General features: G+C 36.9%; 1 protein-coding gene and 1 pseudogene across 3 annotated transcripts in view; both read right to left on the bottom strand.

Moving 5' to 3' along the window:
- Positions 1-17,129, bottom strand: part of TAF15 (TATA-box binding protein associated factor 15) — a 28,367-nt gene extending 11,238 nt beyond the window's left edge. Inside the window, exons 1-8 of one of the 3 annotated variants that reach the window (XM_043583734.1) lie at positions 17,003-17,129; positions 10,790-10,829; positions 9,250-9,301; positions 9,078-9,162; positions 8,893-8,995; positions 6,549-6,742; positions 5,377-5,497; positions 4,087-4,131 (exon numbers count right to left, since the gene is read on the bottom strand). In XM_043583734.1, the coding sequence (XP_043439669.1) occupies positions 4,087-4,131; positions 5,377-5,497; positions 6,549-6,742; positions 8,893-8,995; positions 9,078-9,162; positions 9,250-9,301; positions 10,790-10,829; positions 17,003-17,009 (647 nt within the window). In that variant the 5' untranslated portion in view covers positions 17,010-17,129. The remainder of the gene's footprint in view (positions 1-4,086; positions 4,132-5,376; positions 5,498-6,548; positions 6,743-8,892; positions 8,996-9,077; positions 9,163-9,249; positions 9,302-10,789; positions 10,830-17,002) is intronic. The other 2 variants (XM_043583735.1, XM_043583736.1) reach the window with 2 other exon arrangements.
- Positions 7,047-7,210, bottom strand: LOC122486275 (annotated as a pseudogene).
- Positions 17,130-19,642: the final 2,513 nt, after the last annotated feature.

Raw genomic sequence — 19,642 nt, 5'->3', positions numbered from 1 at the left:
CACAGTGGAAAGAAATTTTGCAACTGTATACATCAGCTAATTCCTGTCATTTCTATTCTGGCCAGCAACATAACTTTGAACAATAAAAAAAAGCAATATCACTGCAAAATAGAAGTGCTATAAAACAAATGACATTTGGGCACCTGGGTGGCCCGGTCAGTCAAGCAACTGACTTCAACTCAGGTCATGATCTCATGGTTTGTGAGTTTGAGCCCTGCATCAGGCTCTCTGCTGTCAACAGAGCCTGCTTCAGACCCTCTGACCTCCTCTCTCTCTCAAAACTAAATAAAAACATTAAAAAAGTGATATTTGAATAGGTTTATTATTTCCTGTTTCTCCAGAGAATGACATTTTAACTTAAGTCACATATACTGAGCATTTCCTTTGAAAATACAGCAGCTGCTTAAGATTTCAACACAATGGCCATAAATATGAAAACACCATAATCCGTTTGAGAAAGTACTAGTCTTCAAACTAAGAGACTCAGGATATAGTCTTTACTATCACTGATCAATCTTGAAAAATTAGACAAATCCGTAATTCTCCTAGGCTTCAGTATCCTCCTTCACAAAATAAGAGTTTTTACATCCTTGCTGCTACTCAAAGGGTGTTCCAGGGAAGAACGGTACAGGCAGAGCCTGGGAACATCTTAGAAGAGCAGCATCTCAGGCCTCACCTCATACCTACTGAATTATAATCTGCATTTTAATAAGATCCCCAAGGAATTCACATGTAAAGTTTGAGAAGCACCAGTCTAGATGATCTAGAACTCTAGGTGAAGCTTTCTTTCAAGTTCAAATGTTTCAATCATTTTTCTCTTCACTTATTAAGAAATTCCATATTAACATATTCTATTACAATCCCTTATAAAGAAATTTATTATATTAAATATACTAAATAAACCTCAAATAGCACTAGAAGATGGGCCTGTGGTTAAGAATCTTTCAAACCTGTAGTCAAGTTTCAAGTCCCTTTTCCATATACTAAGTTAAGGCTTCACTAACCAATTAGGCCAATGAAGTTATGTGAAAATCTAAGCCAAGATGTTACCACAATTTTTCTTCCCAGAAAAAGCAGCAAACTTGTACACATAAAGAATTCCTAAAGTAAAGATATATTAAGGTGAAGTAGTAGAGGTATTTAATGTAGAGTTTAGACACTCAAATTTGTGGCTGAGCCCCCTGCATAAGAAAACCAACTGTATATTCTTGACTCAACTACAGAAATTGTCCCAAGTTCAAAACCACAATGAGCAGCCTACCCTAAGGTAGACTCTGAGGGTTCTTCCATTGTTACGGTATTACATATTTAGAGAAAATGGTCATTTAATTTCAGATGCTAGTCAAGAAAAAGTTCTTTAACAGAATCTCTACTCCAAATCTTTAATTTAAAAAAAATCTAGGGGCGCCCGGGTGGCTCAGTCAAACGTCCGACTTTGACTCAGATCATGATCTCGCAGTCCATGAGTTCAAGCCCCACCTCAGGCTCTGTGCTGACAGCTCAGAGCCTGAAGCCTGCTTCAGATTCTGTGTTTCCCTTTCTGTCTGCCCCTCCCCCACTCACACTCTGTGTGTCTCTCTCTCAAAAATAAACATTAAAAAAAAAATCTAAATATATCTATTCAAAGACTTAAACAGCCAAAAAGTAAAAGGACAATACAGAAAATTCTGTTCCCAGAAAATCCATTATTTAGAGAGAAAAAGGGACTTAGCTAAAATTTTTAAAAGATCAGTTAAAAATAAACAAACAAAAAAAACAATCACTGTGCTTATACTTTCATAGTAGTAAATCCAAAATACAATTTTTTAGGTGTGAAGAAGACTAACACTAATTCCAAATGTAAATGATTGGATGGATTTAAATACCATTCTCAACACTAGATATATTTATGTTTTATTTCCTCCCATATCTTGTATTATGTGGTAAAAAGGCTCTCTGGATTCAACATTTACCCACATTTCAGAAAGCCAATATATCTATCATTCTAATGCTACACTGTCCAATACAGTATTCAATAGCCACCTGTGGCTAATAATCATTTGAAATGTGGACAGTCTAAACTGAAATGTAAATATAAAAAAAATAAACATTTAGATGCACTCTAAATATAAAAATACAAAATGGATTTCAAAGTCTTAGTATGAAAAAAGCAATGTATAACCTCCATAATTTTTGTACTGATTACATGATAAAATATTTTGGGTATGTTAGATTAAGTAAAATATATTATTAAAATTAATTACACCTGCTTACATTCTTTTAACATGCCTACTAAAAAATTTTAAATTACACAGGGCACCTGGATGGCTCAGTCAGTTAAGCGTCCAACTCCTGATTTCAGGTCAGGTCATGATATCATGATCCGTGAGATCAAGCCCCATGCCAGGCTCTGCGCTGATAGTGCAGAGCTGACTTGAGATTCTCTCTCTCTCAAAATAAATAAACTTAAAAAAATTACATATGTGGCTCACATTTGTGACCCATATTACATTTCTATTGGGCAGTGCTATTCTAGACTATCACCTGAACATTTTAAAGGGAACTAATCAAAAATTCCTGTAAGACACTCAAAATTCAAGAGGACTTTTTTTAAGCTTAAGATATTAAAGCCTGAAAAGAGTTACTTAATTTGATGACTTAATCATGAAAAATGGCAATCTATAAAGTTCTGGCAATTTTGCAATGCATTCATCACAATGCTGAAGTTAAAAACACATAGAGATCTTACAGCCTTAAGCTTCTAGTCCACTAAGTGATCAATTTTAAATGACAATTAGATATTCATTCTTTTTTTTTTGCTGCAACTGCTTTTTCAAGAAAAACACTGTTTCCTATAGTCCCTATAATTTTCACACATTTTCTTTCATATTTGGAAAGCTGACACCTTTTTTGGTTTGTATTCTTCCTCTAGCCAAGCAATCATACAACCTGAGTCTAAGAATACCCCATCCTTTACAACATATCCCACACTCACCCACAAACCATGCCCCTTCTTCTTTAAATATAAACCTAACTAATGCCAGATATTCTTCAAACAGCCCTGAAAGGATTGTATTTTCAACCTTGATGTAATTTTTTAAGTAAGATGATTAGAAACACAAATGGGAGTGTTGATGACGACTAACAAAAAATGTTTGGATATTTTTGGTACTTAAATATAAAACCAAGTGTGAAAAAAAAATCCTGAAACTGGGCATTTTTACTCTAATTCAAAATACTTTATCCCTATAAATAAGCTAAAAAGCACATCTTGAGCAAGATATTGTAACACATGAAAATCACATGAACTTCAAATTTCCATATCCATACATGAAGTTTTACTGGAACACAACCATGTTTATTTATATATTGTCTATGGCAGCTTTGGTGCTACAAGGGCAGAGGTAAGCAGTTACAACAGAAACCATATGGCCCAAACAGCCTAAAATATTTACTACGTGGCCTTTCATATAAAAATTTACCAACCCAATACAAAAAATAATCATCATCCACGTGGATTTCTAAAAAAGGCCCTTCATGAACATGCCATCTACTGGCTTGGGGGGGGGGGGGGGGGAGGGTATAGGTAACAACTGGACAAGACCCCCTCCCCCAATCCTACCATAAACTAGATCAGTATCATTTTACCTAAGATATAGTGGGCTTCTACATAAGATACTATATGAAGAGATTCTAAGCCTAAATACAATTTGAAAATCAAAAACTTAGTTCATGATCAAGTCTGGATGAAAAATTATACTGAAATATGTTGCCAAGGAAATTATAAAGGTGATTAAAAATAGGACTCTCAAGTTGGTTATGGTATGGAGCTTCCCTTTTCTATTAAGAGGTTCATTCAAGGCCCTTTCAAATCTCTGATTCTAAGATGAGTCATCTCTCAAAGATGAAAATGTATTTTTAAAGATTTCCCTACCTGCCTCCTCCTGAAAAGTGGGATTCTACCATTTTCAGACACTGTCATAGTTTAATAATTTATAGCATACAGCTTCCTTATGAAGAAAATTAAACCTATGATATCCTGCAAAACATGTAGCATTCCAAAGAAGCCAATTATCTAAAACATATTAGCTGGAAAATTAAATATACCTGTTGGTTATCTTGTTTGGGATTCTGTTTGAGGTGAAAGGGAGGCTATTAGGTAGAAAGTAAGCACCATGTCACTTAACACTGTTCACTTACATCCACATGATGGCAGGCTGCTCACTTTGATAATGAAGAGCACACAATAACATATTTGTATATTGTAAACTGACTTTGGTTATCAATCAAAAGACTTAATATTCAGTCTTATAAACGTTTACCAAGTAAGTTTAGGCTTTAGTTTTTCCATAATATCAATACACTGAATACTAAACACAGAGAAATACAAGTCAGTGACCAAACTCCTGGCTCACTTGAAGAAATAACAGTGCTGTATGTCTCTCAGGTCAGCTGAGGCGACAGACAGTCCCTAAGACGCAAAAGAGTGAACTGGTACTGATATATTATTAAGTGTCAGTTAGCAGGCTACTAACAATTTCAATTCCCAAGGAACACAGTTATCTTTTAAGGCCTGTGTACTTTACACATGAATTTGCAACCTGAAAACCTCACCTGAGTGTCCTCAACAAATGTCAGTTATTTTTTCATTCTTGTTTTTAGGGCCAAAGTGCCAAATTTATAGATATATTTAAAAGTAATTTTAAAGCCAACTTCATAACATATACCAAAATTAAATACCAAAACCTGGTAAAACTAGCAATAGGGAAAAGGGAAGCTGGAAAAGAAAAGCTGAATTTACAAGTCTTCTTTTCCACAGCTTAGTCTGAACAAAATACATAATGACAGGGAATGCTGCACTAATTATTCCAATAATTATTTACTAAAGAAGGGAGACCAAATAGTTTAATTACAAAAATCTTTCTCATTTGCCAACCCCACATTTATATTCTATCACCTAATATTTTCTCTTCCCAAGGGGATTCAAGATTAAGGAACAGCTTCTCTGCACTCCAATCTAAAATTAACTTACCTTTTATTTTTTACATATATTATACTTGGATTTCCCAGAGTCATCATTTAAAGGAGTTTAGACTCTATAGCTCTGGCAGGAAAAACATATTAAGTGGTTTAATCACAACCAAAATGGGAATGTTCTCCACTGGTGTTTAATATACACCACATAAACGAACTACTAACACAGCCTATCCTCAGGTAATTTATGTGACATCTGAAGACTGAAAATCAATTTTGAATTTCTGCCTTCTTCTCTAAAACATAATCTACTTAAGCCTCTTAAATCAGATGCTGGAATCAAACCAGCTAATAAGTAAAGCCACAAAAATTTTTAAAAATTAAAGAGAGAAGGAATGTAGGCACCTATACCTAAATACTTACCTTGATCCTGTCATAGGACCTCTTCCATCCTTGTCATATCCCCCACGCCCTCTACCTCCTCCCTGTGACCCGCCATATCCTCTATTATCTTCTCCATACCTACTCACATCACGACGGTCATCTACAAAAAAAAAAATAATAATAATATACACATGAATAAATAACCATGGGTCATTTCTGACAAAGGCTTCCCATAACATAATCATGAATGGCTCTTTAGGTTATACATTATATTCTTTGGAATATGGCACATATATACAGAATTCAAATGCAAGCCATCAAAAAAACATCTGGAATTAAATGTGTTTGGGAACTGTATCTGTGTCAAATTCCGTCCTGCTACGTAGTCAGATAACAAAATGGTGACATGGATATCACCATTTGATGTGATGGTGATGAGGAATAGCTAAAGTGCAACATTAGGTACAGAATCTTAATAAATTAGATGAAAAGAATAACCCTAATCTTAAAAAGTTATTTCTTCACCTCAAAAATACTTAAATGTAAATCAAGCAGGGACAAGAAATAACGATTTTAAAACTGAGACATATTCAGTGAATATGTTCACTGAAGATATTCAGTGAATAAGCTTCCACTTTTACTCATTTGCTTATTTATTCAATTATTCAACAAATATTTATTAAGCACTTACTATGAACCAGGCTCTATAGTAGGTAATGAAGGTACAAATGAGTAAGACAGGATTTGTGCCCTTGAAACATGGGACAAATTCCTAAATATCAGTGGTATAGTCTAAGTGCTACAGGAAAACAAGTGAAAGAAGGGCTGGTCCTTCTTAGATGAGGTGAGAGAAGGTTAATTACTGGTGATTAGTTTCTCTATATCAGGTATACCTGATAGGTAGTTTCTCTATATCAGGTATACCACCACTACCAAAACAATGGTAGCAGCAACACTGTCAAATGATCAAAGTTAACTGACACAACAAAGGAAATTCAGGTAATCAATCATCAAAAAGTCATATGACCATTTGGGAGTTTCTGAGAAATTCAGAAACGGAAATCCAATAAACTAGTTTTAATGGCCATAAGAAAGAAGAACATATATTCAAGGTCACTCTGAATTTATACAAACAACTAAAACCCTGTAGGTCTTTTAATCCAGAACTCAATGTAATTCTGAGAGGAAAAAAGAAAAATAATATATCATACCTTGTGTGTGGTGGCTGTAATTCTCTCTTTGTGAATGATAGGACTGCTGGTTTTGATTATAGGAATCATGCTGCTGACCATAATTTGACTGCTCATCATATGAACCTTGATGTTGATCATAGCCTGACTGCTGGTCATACGAATCTTGTTGACCATAGTCTGACTGGTCATACGGAGGTGCTCTTCCACCTTGGCTAAACAGAAATCAAGAATTGGAAATTTATAGAAGGATTATGTTCACTGTAGCAAGTTGACTGAGACTGACAGAAGGGACCTGACCAGCTAGACCTCAACCATATTTAATACTACTTTCTGATGCAAAGGATTTAGTTCTTTTATCTACAAAATCTCCTTATCACCAGTGGAATGGCCTTCAAACCAACTGCACTATCACTGAAGAAATCCCACATTATGAGGAAAACCACATGCACCTCTGAAAACACTGGTAAAGCAAAAAATCACTATGCCTCTTACCATCTCCTTGAATTTAAAAAAATTAAAGGTGCCACAAAGTACAGTAATATGTCTCTAACAAATATATCACAAGTGCTGAGTCCTTTTAACAGTTACACTAAAAAGCTCTGTCATTTAACAACGTTATCTCATAATATTTGGGGGACTATTCTCTTCACTTGATCTTAGCCAAAAGGCCGAGAAGCGATGGGGGGGGGGGGGGGGAACTATCCTCTTATAATTATCTTTACAACCTCTATTACATTCTCCTAAATATCTTCAATGATAGCTTTCAGGTTTTTAGAGGAAGGAACTTGCTTTGTGATGCCATTTTTTTTTTTTTACACCTGAAAATAGTCTACCAAATAATGAGACTACTTTCTTATTATCTCTGGCAATTCAAAAAGAAATTTCTAGGTATGTTCTGAGCAACAGGACTATTAATTACCTGTTCTCAGGATGGGGATGTTAAAAGGAACGTTTAAATTGGATTTGAGTTCTAATGTTTACTTTTACAAAAAAGGAACAAAAAATCTCATAACTTAATAGTCACATCTTATTCTGCATCAGATGAGAAGAATCTAATAAAGATCAGTATGTTCCCCCAACTCTGTACCCAAAGCACATCACATCAACAGTCAGAACCCTAGTGCTTCATCTTTTTTTTTTAAATTTATTGATTTTGAGAGAGAGTGAACGGGAAAGGCAGAGAGGAGAGAGAGAATCCCAAGCAGCCTCCATGCTGTGAGCAAAGCACCCGACGTGGGGCTTGACCCCCCAAACCGTGAGATCATGAACTGAGCCAAATTCAAGACACTTATCTGACTGAGCCACCCTGGTGCACCTAGCACTTCCCATTAAAATGGTGGTCAGACCAAATCTAACACGTTTCTTTGGTTTGCATTTACATGTTATGCTTCCAAAAATGCATCCTTATAAAAGGATTCTTCTAAATTTAAAACTAACCAACAGGGGTTGAAGAGATCTTCCTTCTACTCTATTTTTCTACTTTTCAAAACACTTTCATATCTATAACACTGACAATGCAACCTCATAAATCTTTCCCCAATGTTTTTACTTAACTGAATTTCACTTAGAATACTTTTTTTCACTGCAGAGAGAATACTAGTAAGCTCAGTTTTTGCCTCATTTTTCAGCTATGTAACTTAACAGGTTACATAATCTTAATAACTTCTCTTTACCTCTGCAAAATGGGGATAATTACTGACACTATGTCATAGTGGTTAAGGATAAATTAAGGAATGCAAAAGCATTTTAGAAAATGTAAAGCACAATAAAAAAAAATTAAGTTGCTATCACTAAAATTAGTAATAAGAACAGCCTCCTCTCATCTGAAACTTAAAAACTATAAAACCAAACCCCCCCAAAAAAAATACTTAAACCTGTAAACTTGCTGGTATGTATTTACCTACCTATATTAATAAAATATATTTAGAGTATCTGAAATATGTGGATAGGTTTTGGCACTTTTTAAATATTTTTGTCCCTAAAAAGGTAATAAAGGTAATACATTAAAATGGCTAAAAAATAAAATGGAAATAAAAGTAAGCACTGAGAAGTGTCCTTTTATAGCTAGGTTTTTATTTAATCTCAAGTATAAAGCAGAGGTCAAAATTTTCCTTTTTAACATTTAAAACATGTGCATTTACATACACCTCAACAGTAATTTTACAAATAACCACATCATAAGAATCAAATGACATTGGTGACAATTTCCACATTTATAACACAAAACTATGAAATTCATACTTCATCAAAACTTTTCTGAAAAAATGTTTAAAGCTAGGAATTTGATGGCGAAGTCTATTTAATACCCAAAGTGTTATTTCCACTGCCCGACATAATCTCAGTGCCTTTACTGTTTCCTTACCCTCCTGATGATTCCGTGTTTTGCTGTCCCTGGTTATTATAAGACTGCTGGCCATATGAGCTCTGCTTTTGATTCTCATAACCACTGTAGGACTGTGAATAACCTAAGGTTGGATGGATATACCATTTAGTAAATGATCTGATTTTTAAATTTCTAAAATAGCAAATTTAACAAAGAAGTCTAACCTGATTGGCTTTGTCCATAGCTGGAGTAGCCGCCATAGTTCTGTCCATATGAGGTATCAGTAGTTTGTCCATAGCCAGAATAGCTCTGAAATTTAGGTAAATACAAGTTTCATCACCTACTTAAGATAAGAAAAATTATTTATGAAACACATTAATTTATATTTTAACCTACTTGTGGTGCTTGTCCATAACCTTGGTTGCCTTGATTTCCATAGGAAGAATAACTGTAAAAGAAAAATGTACTATTTGAAAGAGATGTGCTAGAAATTTAAAAGCTTAAAAACAAAACCAAAAAAAGCCCTATCTTCATTTTCAACTTTCAACTCCATACAAGCTTTTCTTCTGAAATTGTCAATCTGCCTCCAAGAGTCTAAATTTAAAGGTGGTGACCAAAGAGTGTAAAGACATAAATGAAGTCACTCCCAGACCTCCTGAATGCCAAACAAGCACCAAAAGTTTCACTCTAACAATATCCCACAAATAAAACTTCACTAGAGCTAGAAAATCTCAAGAGAATTATACCTGCGTGTGGGAGTGACTACATGGAAGCAAAACCCATAATATCTGAAGCAGAAAAATGAGGACTTTTTAAGTTAGTGCTTTCATCAAATTAGCTATGTTTTTACAGGTTAATTTCTTCCTACCATCTGCCTTAAATCTGCCTTTATCTTCCTAGAAAAGGCACCATAGGCACTAAAAGTCCAATTTTTGTGCCTCGGTAGAGACATGTGTATCTTCTGAGTCTTATCACTGAATGAAATTATATTGTGTCATTGCACAGCCTAGCATATAGTTCGTTGACTGAATAAATGTACCTTCCTCAGAACTGAATTTTCTTCAATTTTATAGCATGTAAACCCTAACAAGTCAGAAACAAACTTTCTGAATATATGCCTGCCAAAATAAGATAAAATATTTGCAAAAAAAAAAAAAAAAAAACACCTTATTATTCTAGAACTATCAAGTACTAACACAATTTTACTTTATAAAATACATTTCAGTGAATAAACATTTGCTAGTTGCCTATTATAAGGTTAGCACTATCTTAGGAGAATAAAAAAGTCAAACTAGTTTTCTTTTCATGGAGCTTAAAACCTGACGACAGAAGATACCTGAGATGCTATTCTGAGTATCTCACATTGAATTGCAAAACATTTATAGTGCAAGATGAAGACTGTGTTCCTGGCACATAAAAGAACCCTACTGCATGTATATGGTCACATAAAAACAGACTTTTCTTTTTACTGTGAGCATGGTAAGAAGTCTTTTTAAAATGCTAAGCATTTCTATTATAGTGCTTCAAGAAAATCTGCTCTGAAAAAAATATTAGCATTTTATACAACCAAAAACTGAAATGCTTTCTGTAAAAACTTGTAATATTGGTTGAATTGTTTAAATCCTTTTAAGGACTTAAGAAACTACTTTTTTTTAATTTCCTAAAGAAAACAATCTTTAAAATACCTATGAGATTTGTCTTAATTTCTAGGGGGTATCTGAATTTACTGATTCAAGCAGGCTTTTTTTAAAAAAAAAAAAAGGAAAAATTGTTTTAGTATGTATGTACACAGTCCGACTCTTTTCCTTGACAAGCTAATATTTAACTCTTTTAGAAATCCAGATACCAAATCTCAAAAGGAAACCCTAACTAAATTCATCTTTTTTTTCTCAGTTCTACTCTTACATGGTATTATTAAAATATACGTATACTTTACCTTTGCTGCTCACCCCCAGACTGCCCGTAACTTCCAGAATCTAAAACACATAAAAAGAATTTTAAATCTTATTTAAAATTATGCTTCCCTCAAAGGCTGAGTTTAGCTCTTATAGATGAAATGTGATAAGAAAATGTCATAAATATTAACTACAGAAGGAAAACTAGTTAAAAATACTGTGGAAAGATTTGTTTACATCTTTGAAAATGACTACTCTACAAATGTGTCCTGACGGTCACAAGAACCAAGCAAACAAATGTAAATCAGTGAAAAATCCATCCTTTTAACAAAAACTCAAAGCTCAAGCAATCTTTGTGTACAAAAAGACATCTACTGGGGGCAGGGGAAGACATACACTCTGACGAGATAAATCCCCAGGATTACACTGACTTGCATATCCTCACCAGCCCAACATATATACCTTTCCCCTGTACTAGACTGCTCTGGCTGTCAGCAGCAACAAACAGATCTCCGACAAAAGCAGCTAAGTTAGTTGTTTATCCTCAACTTTACCAAGCTTTCAGGGACTTGGCCAATCAGTATACCAACTCAGCAATACCTACTTCCAGCTTCCTTTTTGGCAACAAAAGATACCAAGGAAGGCATGAATTAAGTACGGCAAAAAAAATTTTTTTGAACTATGAGCTTTTTATTCATACTTCAAAATGTCAATTATATCATAAACTTTTGAAGAGGCTCTCTCCTTTAGGTTTCTACTCAGTGTCAAATTAATGACCTAAGTTTATTAGCGATGAATAAGAGTAATATTATATGAAATACTCTTTCAGCTGCAAAAAATAACTGTCTGAAACTGCTGACCATTAGGCACAACCTCATCTGATATGAAACAAAATCATTTGCTGTCAAACAGTTCTGAAAACCATCAGAAATCAAATCAGTGACTTTTTCATTCAATTCACATTAAGCTACAATATGAAAACATTGCCAATGGCAGTTTAAGGTGACATCAGATCTGCCACTTTTCTGTAGTAGAGATCTGCAATCAGGCTGAACAAATTACTTTTAAAATATTTATTGCTTTTAAATATTAAGTTAATATTTTCATTTCAAGAATATTGAATGAAATCTTAACTACTTCTATGAATATAAAAGACAGAAGGCTGAGATGAAAAAGAAAAAAACTGCATCACTACCACACCCATAATAAAATTATCAGACTTCTAGCTAATGACCAAATAAAATGCGAAAAGGACACAGAATCTAAATGGACCATAAAGAGATTAGATGCATCTACCAAATGAGAAATTAGCTTCAACCAAGTCAGAAACTGGAAAGGATTATGAAGGTGGTGGAAATATGAGTAAAACTGAAGTTACTCCAGGCATAAATGAAGCTTTAGCTTCAATTATATCCTAAGGCATGGATGTGGGTTCTCTCAATGACAGACCTGTTTATTAGCCTTTGGCTCAAGCAAAATTATAGAAGTACACAGCATATAGGTCATGTGACCCTGGTTCAAATCTAATGAGTCTATAATTTTAACCCAATCATTTCGTTCCTCTGAAACTACAAATCTGACTTCTTTAGCTGGCTGACTTTAAAACTCTGGAAGATATTAACATATTGACCAATAAACACAGCCTTTAGTATAAATACTTGAGTGAGAAAGTACAGATGTTTTACACTCATCAGAGAAAATGAGTTTCTTTATAGCATTTCAAACCACTACTGAGTACCTGACACTTGAGCCCTGTCTAAATCCATGAATTATTTAGAAATGCTTTCATTTCCAAATGTATAAGGTTTTGATTCTCTTTGTTTTTGTCTAATTATATTCCATTGTGGCTAAAAAAGTATTTTCTGTTATTATTCTTGGTACTTATTAGGATTTGCTGTTTGTTTTTCCCCTTGGTAAATACTTTACTTGCATAAATGGCCCTCATGTGCTTGAAAAGAACTGTGTATTAGCTAAATGTTGAATAAATTCTCTAAGTCTAGATATTTGTTCATTGTATCATTCATACCCTTCTTAACATTTGGTCTGCCTAATCTATTACAGAGAAAGGTATGCTAGAAAACTTCCATCTGACCATAGATTTGTTAGGGTTTTTTTTTGCTTTCTATATTTTGAGGTTATATTGTTAGCCACATAAAAGTACAAATTTATATATTCCTGATAAATTCCGTTTTAACACTGCATGAAGAGCATAATTAAAAATGTCCAAACTTTATTTTGACTGGTAACATACCTAAACAGCATCTTGCTTTTGGTGGGTGTTTGCCTGGTTAATCTTTTTCTGTCTCTATACCTCCAACATTCGTGTTTTAGGTGTATCATTTCTGACCATAACAGATCTTTCTTTCCCCCAATGTGAAATCTTTCTTTCAACTGGTGTTTTCATACTTTTACTATTTATTCCTACACACCTATATTGGATTTTTCTATCTACTGGGGTTTTCTTTCTCCTTTAACTCCTTTCCTGCCTCCTACTGGATTTTCTTTACTCCTTTTTCCCCTACTGCTTTAAAAGTTAAACATTACATTCAATTTGTTCTCTCAATAAATTACCATTCATAATTTAATGTTCAATTTTTAACATACATTCTGGACAAAATTCACAATCTCCAACCTCTACTAGAATCTTAATACTATAATGGCAATCACAGACTTCACTTTTGCTTCCATTTTTTAACGTCCAAATGTAATCATTTTAATCTTTGATGTTCCATACCATCAATATTTGCTTTTTATTTACTGTGTTTGCTTCTTGTATACTGTTTTTTGCATCCTGTTTCCCTTTTCTGGATTCACTAGTCCTTGGATCAGTTCATTTTCTGGCTTCTTAAAACTTTTAAGTCTACTACCATTTTCCTATTTATTGATATTTCATAATCTGCAATTTCACATCAACATATATCGTTATTAATTGGTTTTTATGTTCCATGCTTGGGACTACTGCTTTTTGACCCAAAATATTCACCAATCTTGGAAAATTCCCAACTATAATAGTGATTCCTCGCCATGTTCTTAGCAGACACATTATACGCATATTAAATGACAGGACTTCTCAATCTGTTTCTTAATATTGTTTTTCATCTCTTCCTTCTGAACTGAATTGTGGGTAATTAGAGGTCTTCCACTTCACTAATTATTTCTTCTGCTAGATCTGCAATTCAACTTATGCATTATTTCTATTTCCAGAAGATATACTTGGTTCTTTTCGTATCAGCATGGCCTTTCTTCAGAACGTCTTGGTCTTAAAGTTGACTCCTTTAGGTTTTTAATAATTTTAAGCATATTTGCTTTCAGATTACCTGTAGGGGTTCTAATTCCATTTGTCACAAACCATCATTTTGGTGAACTGTTTCAAGTTCTACAATTTTTTACTGTGAATTCATCTTTTGCAAGGCTTATTTTTTATAGAAGATTCCTGTGACCTATGCTGTGAGGTTTCCACCAAAAAAAAGCTTTTCGTTTGTTTCTACGAGGACCCCCAAAGTTATTACCAGCCCAGAACCAATTTTTGTTAATTTCTTGGCTTAAGTTTTCCTGGAGTCCCATACCTAGCTTAAACGTACACCCAAATTGTATGAAGCAGTTCCCAGGTTACAAGCTATCAGGACAGACTTTTTTTCATTCAGGGCCCAAACTTTGCTATCCGTTATGATGATAAAAAGTTTTTTTCTAGTTAATCCTTTCACTGAAGTCTTTCAAACATATACGTTATATGTAAGGTCTCAGTTCCCATTATTTGGCTCTAATAGTCTCAAGGCTCCATCTCCTACCCTTAGTCACTTGGGTAATAAAACCCAAGTCTCTAAATGATGAGACCTACACCCTCCTCCTCTTCAGGGCAACCATCAAGTTAGCCATATCCGGCTTCTACTTCATTTCTGGCAGCTAGGTCTTGCCCTTTCTTTTTTTGTAAATTCTTGCATCTTTAAGTGTTTGTAGATAGAGGATTTTCAATTTATTTTGGTCTGCCATATACCAAAATAAGTACGCTAACTTTGTAATTTTTGTATAAGTGATATTAGATTCGATTCTAACTTGAAGATGTCAGATAATTCACACTTGTAAACAATATCCGAATGTCTGAGAGTCAGACTTACAGTATTTACAATTTTGACTTATTTATTAACTATGTAAGCACTTTTATTTAATTTATAGGTCTGTCCTGTCAGGCATCTGGAGTGGTTGAGTTTGAAATGTTTAAAGGATTTAACTAAACTTAAAACAATTAGCTGGTTAGGGGGAATTTACTGTTAAATTTATTAACTGAAACGTTCACCAAAAAACAAGTCAAAAGCATTATTCTCATTTTTATACAAAGTCAAAAGTATTTTTGTACATGTTTTACAAAATGTATAAACAGCATAGAACACTAAGTAGAACTTAAAGATTCTAGCTTTAATGGACTTAAAAACAATTATTATAAAGTTTTCACATGTGAAAGCCAATTTTGTATTTAAAAAAACTTAAATTACACAGTGACAAATGTCTAGTGTCTTGGTACTTTGAAGATCAGTACTAATGGATAAACTAGCTCACACACTAATATGACACACTTAAATCCTGGATTTTACAGATGGGAAGTAACCTCTAAAATTTAATTTTCCACAAAAGCTACCCAGTCCTATAAAAATGTCATTGTTTTATACCAATAAAAATGTTAAAAATCAAGACACACCATTAGTTTTTAATGTTCATTGAAATGGTAAATTTCCCCATGAGGGTAGGAGAATCTTTTTATTTTTTAATCATACATGGGTTACACATCTCCTAAGGGTATACTTCTACATACTTCTGTGGAGCTTTACCAGATTTCATCCCAAATTCTGCACCTGGTAAAAGACATACTTACTTTGCAGTAAGAAATTCTTGTTTGAGCAAGGATTAAATAGAAATTGAAAGAGGCAAGAATCCTGTGCAGTTAACAGCCTCTTCCATCAGATAGGCGCCCCTTTCCACAAAAGCTCAATATTCAGGCTTAATGTCAATGTCAATCTAAGGAATGTTTCTTATCCTGTCCAACCATTCTTGCAAATTTGGTCTCATCTCCACCTACTCGCTTTTTGTCACACGTTTCCATCCTTTTGCAAAACTGTGTTACTGGGGGATTTCGTGTATGTTTTAAGGCTCTCCCTTAGACAATCAATGTAAAAGACTGCGCCAGCAGTCACTTTCATCCCAATCAGATGGCTTCAAAGAAATGTTCTGCTTTTCCATGTGAAACGTGAGCTCTCCTGATGGTTTCTAGCAAGTGGATGGCTGGGTCTTTGCAGCCTGTAAGGTACCCTAACAGAGGACCTTGTGTGGTGAGCCAAGACTGCTACATCTAGAGAACATTCGTGTTCCAGACTTTATAGCAGGATCTCAACGGACTATCCCGAAGAGATCAGTGCCTTTTTCTTTCTCTTCCACACAACGATGGGGGCGGGGGGGGGGGGGGGGGGAGGCGGGGTGCTCTATCAATTTAAATGCTTCGTGTAAGACTGCCTTTCCTCTGGTCTGCATGTGTTAAGGTAAATGCCACATGTACCTACAGGAGTCTATCCAGATTAGAAAAGGCTCACTTTCAGGCTCTTGCAGGAGATAAACAACTGGAGAAGGGAGAAGAACGACAGCAGGGTGAGGAGGAAGCTGAATTATATGCAAACACCCCCGTTCGAATCCGGGTGGTTACGGTAGAGGGAATGACGAGAAGGAGGATGTCGTGCAAGGCAACGTCCTTTGAAAGGGCTCCCAGAGCGTCAAGACCCCCACCTGATGAATGGGTGAGTCAGGAAGGCCCAGCTCCACTTCACAGATGGGGAAACTGAGGTACGAGGCGGCGAGACGACTGGCCCGAGGCCTCGCTGAAAGATCTGAGGCGGAGCGGAGAACCAGAAGCACCGATTCTCTCAGGCGGATGCTCTAATCACGGGCTCCCCCCGCCCCTGTGATGGCGTAGACGGCCTCCGCCCCCCCAACTCACACACCCTCCCCGGGAGGGGCACGTCTCCTCAGCTTCCAAGGACAGGGTCAAAAAAGAGGGGCCCGAAGCGCTCCCGCCGTGATTTGCAGACGGAGAGCGTTGGGAGCGTGCGTCCCTTCAGTCCAACATGGCGGCGGCCGCGGCCACCCCCCCACCCCAAGCCTCCCTCAGGGCCGGAGGCTCTCCCTCGGGGCCCTCCGGTGGGCGGGAAGACGTCCCAACCCCGCCAGGCCCCTTCTCGCCGCTGCCGCTGCTCGCTGAAGGAGTCACCTACCCGACATGACTAACGGCCGCAGCGCGGAGCCCCCAGAGCCCGCCGAGAACAAGGAATACGAGAGCCAGGCGGCGCGGCGGCCGGAGCTGTACTGAGGGCGGCGCGGCGGGCTGAGCCCGACTGCGGGGCCTCGGCAGCCAATCAGAGGGCAGTGGGCGGTACCACAGCGCCAGGGCGCGAGGGGTGGTTCTGTACGAGTACCAGTCTCCTAGCCCTGAGGACTTCACAATGCCTCTCCGTCCTCCCCTCCGCGAACGGTACCATTATTGAGAGGGAATTGAGAAGAGAAAGTACCAATGCCGCGAATAGCATGGGGGAGGAAGTTAGACCTTGCCTCTCCCTCCCACCTATAGTGCCGTTTCTCACTTTGATTGCACTCGACAGAATTCGAGGTTAGGAAGCGAAAGAGGGGAGACTTTATAAACACAGACTATTTGGTTAGAGAAAGCCTTTCTTCACCTAAGATTTCGAATGGTATGCCCTAGTTCGCTTCTCTTTGGTTGCAGGCAGCCGGAGCCACCTCGGGGCGTTCTGTGTCGCCGAGCTCGGGGACGGAAAGTCGTGAGCGCCTCCAGGTCTAACTACCTTGTCAAGTAAAACACGGACTACAAGGCTGATACTGGAACAAACGTGTGCATTAAAACGAAAGCACACACACACCTGGTCCTGAGAATGTGGCGGGGTGGGAGGTAGAGCCTTACTATTCGGGGCTGTTATAATTGGCTAACTCTATCAGGCACCTTACATCATCTCATTTAATTCTCACAACACACTGATGAAATAGTATCCTGACGTTACAGACGTGATTATTCACTTGCCCTAGGTCGCACAACTAGTAAATGGCCAACGTGGAATTCGAATCCTAGTAACCAGACACCAATGCCTGTGGGTTTAACCATTACGCTGTACTGCCTAGTAGGGATTTGAGTTTTAGAGTATTAAATATGAGGTGAAAGAACATTTTCCCTGCAGGCTACGCAACATCTGAGTCAAGCCATAGATGATGAGAAGTGGGGTAAAGTGCCTTACACTAGTTGTAAAACAAGTAATTCCATACGTTTGGAGTTTACCTTCCAGGGATGAATGAGGATGATAGGTGAGGCCAGAAAAGTAGAGGGCTAAATAGCTGATACCTTGTAAAATATGGTATGTTAGGGTTTGTGCTTTATCTTGAAGGCAGTGGGGAGCCAGAGGATTTTAAAGGAAGGTCCCAGTTGCATTTTCAGGCTGCAGTATGAAGAACGTATAGAGGTGAATGTTTATAGCACCGCTATTGACAATAGCCAAAGTATGGAAAGAGCCCAAATGTCCATTGACCTATGAATGGATAAAGAAGATGTGGGGGGGGGGGGGGTGTACACACACACACACACACACACACACACAATGGAATGTTACTCAGCAATCAAAAAGAATGAAATCTTGCCATTTGCAACTACGTGGACGGAACTGGTAGGTATTACGCTAAGTGAAATTAGCCAGTCAGAGAAAGAAAAATACCATATGACCTCACTTATATGAGGAATTTAAGATACTAAACAGATGAACATAGGGAAGGGAAGCAAAAATAATATAAAAACAGGGAGGGGGGCAAAACATAAGAGACTCTTAAATATAGAGAACAGAGGGTTGCTGGAGGGTTGTGGCGGGGGGAGGGGGGATGCTAAATGGGTAAGGGGCATTAGGGAATCCACTCCTGAAATCAGTTGTACTATATGCTAACTAACCTGGATGTAAATTAAACAATAAATTAATTAATTTTAAAAAAAGAATGTATGGAGGTGAGAGGTGCCTAAAAGCAGGGAGACCAATTAGGTGACCAATGCAATAATTCTGGTGAGAAATCACAGTGGCCTAGACTTAGGTTGTAGTTGTGGAGATGAAGGTAAGTTAAGAGATCCCAGAGATACTTACTTACATGATAGACAGGACAAGATCTAGTGACCAACTTAGGAGGGAGCAGCTAAGGGAGAGTAAAAATCTGGGCATGAATTCTGAGTTTTCCACTTGGACAAGTGGTCAGATGGTGGTATCATTCACTGTGATAGGGAACAGGAAGAGGAGCCAGTTGGGGGTGGAAATAGAGGGGTAAGTTCAGAATAACACCTCAGGCCAGAAAAGAAAAAGACATGAGGTCATCTCTCTTAATTATACTAGCAGTAATTGTACACTCCACTTTTGATATAGAGGGTCACAGAGCTCTCTGGATTGCGCCAAACAAGCAGGGTTAAAGGAATAAAAAGTCCTTCATGACTAAAAATGATTCAGTCATTCAGCATATACGATGAGGAAGGCAACCCAGAGGAGGAGATGATGGGCATGTGCAATAGCAGGAGAGAATTGGGTGAAAAATGGGGGAAACTTCTAGATTGTTCTTCCACTTTTTAAAATTTTACTTGCAGTTGGGTGTTCTTTTTTTTTAAGATGGAAATTCAAAAAGTGTTGCTCATCACTGACACTTTAAGTTTGTATCTCCATCCATTCATTCATGCATGCATTCATTCTTCTTCACTCAGCTGCCACTCCTGAGGTCTACTAGATGTCAAGCCCTGCAGGTTGGGAAATAGGAAGCACAATGGCCACTGCCCCCCCCAGGAACTGCAGTCTCATAAAGAGGAATGGTACAAATCTTTAATTCCA

The sequence above is a fragment of the Prionailurus bengalensis genome, chromosome E1 (assembly GCF_016509475.1).
Source record: "Prionailurus bengalensis isolate Pbe53 chromosome E1, Fcat_Pben_1.1_paternal_pri, whole genome shotgun sequence".
NCBI classification, from domain to species: Eukaryota; Metazoa; Chordata; class Mammalia; order Carnivora; family Felidae; genus Prionailurus; species Prionailurus bengalensis.
Note: the sequence above shows the minus strand (reverse complement) of the source record. Positions and strands in the feature narration are given on the sequence as shown.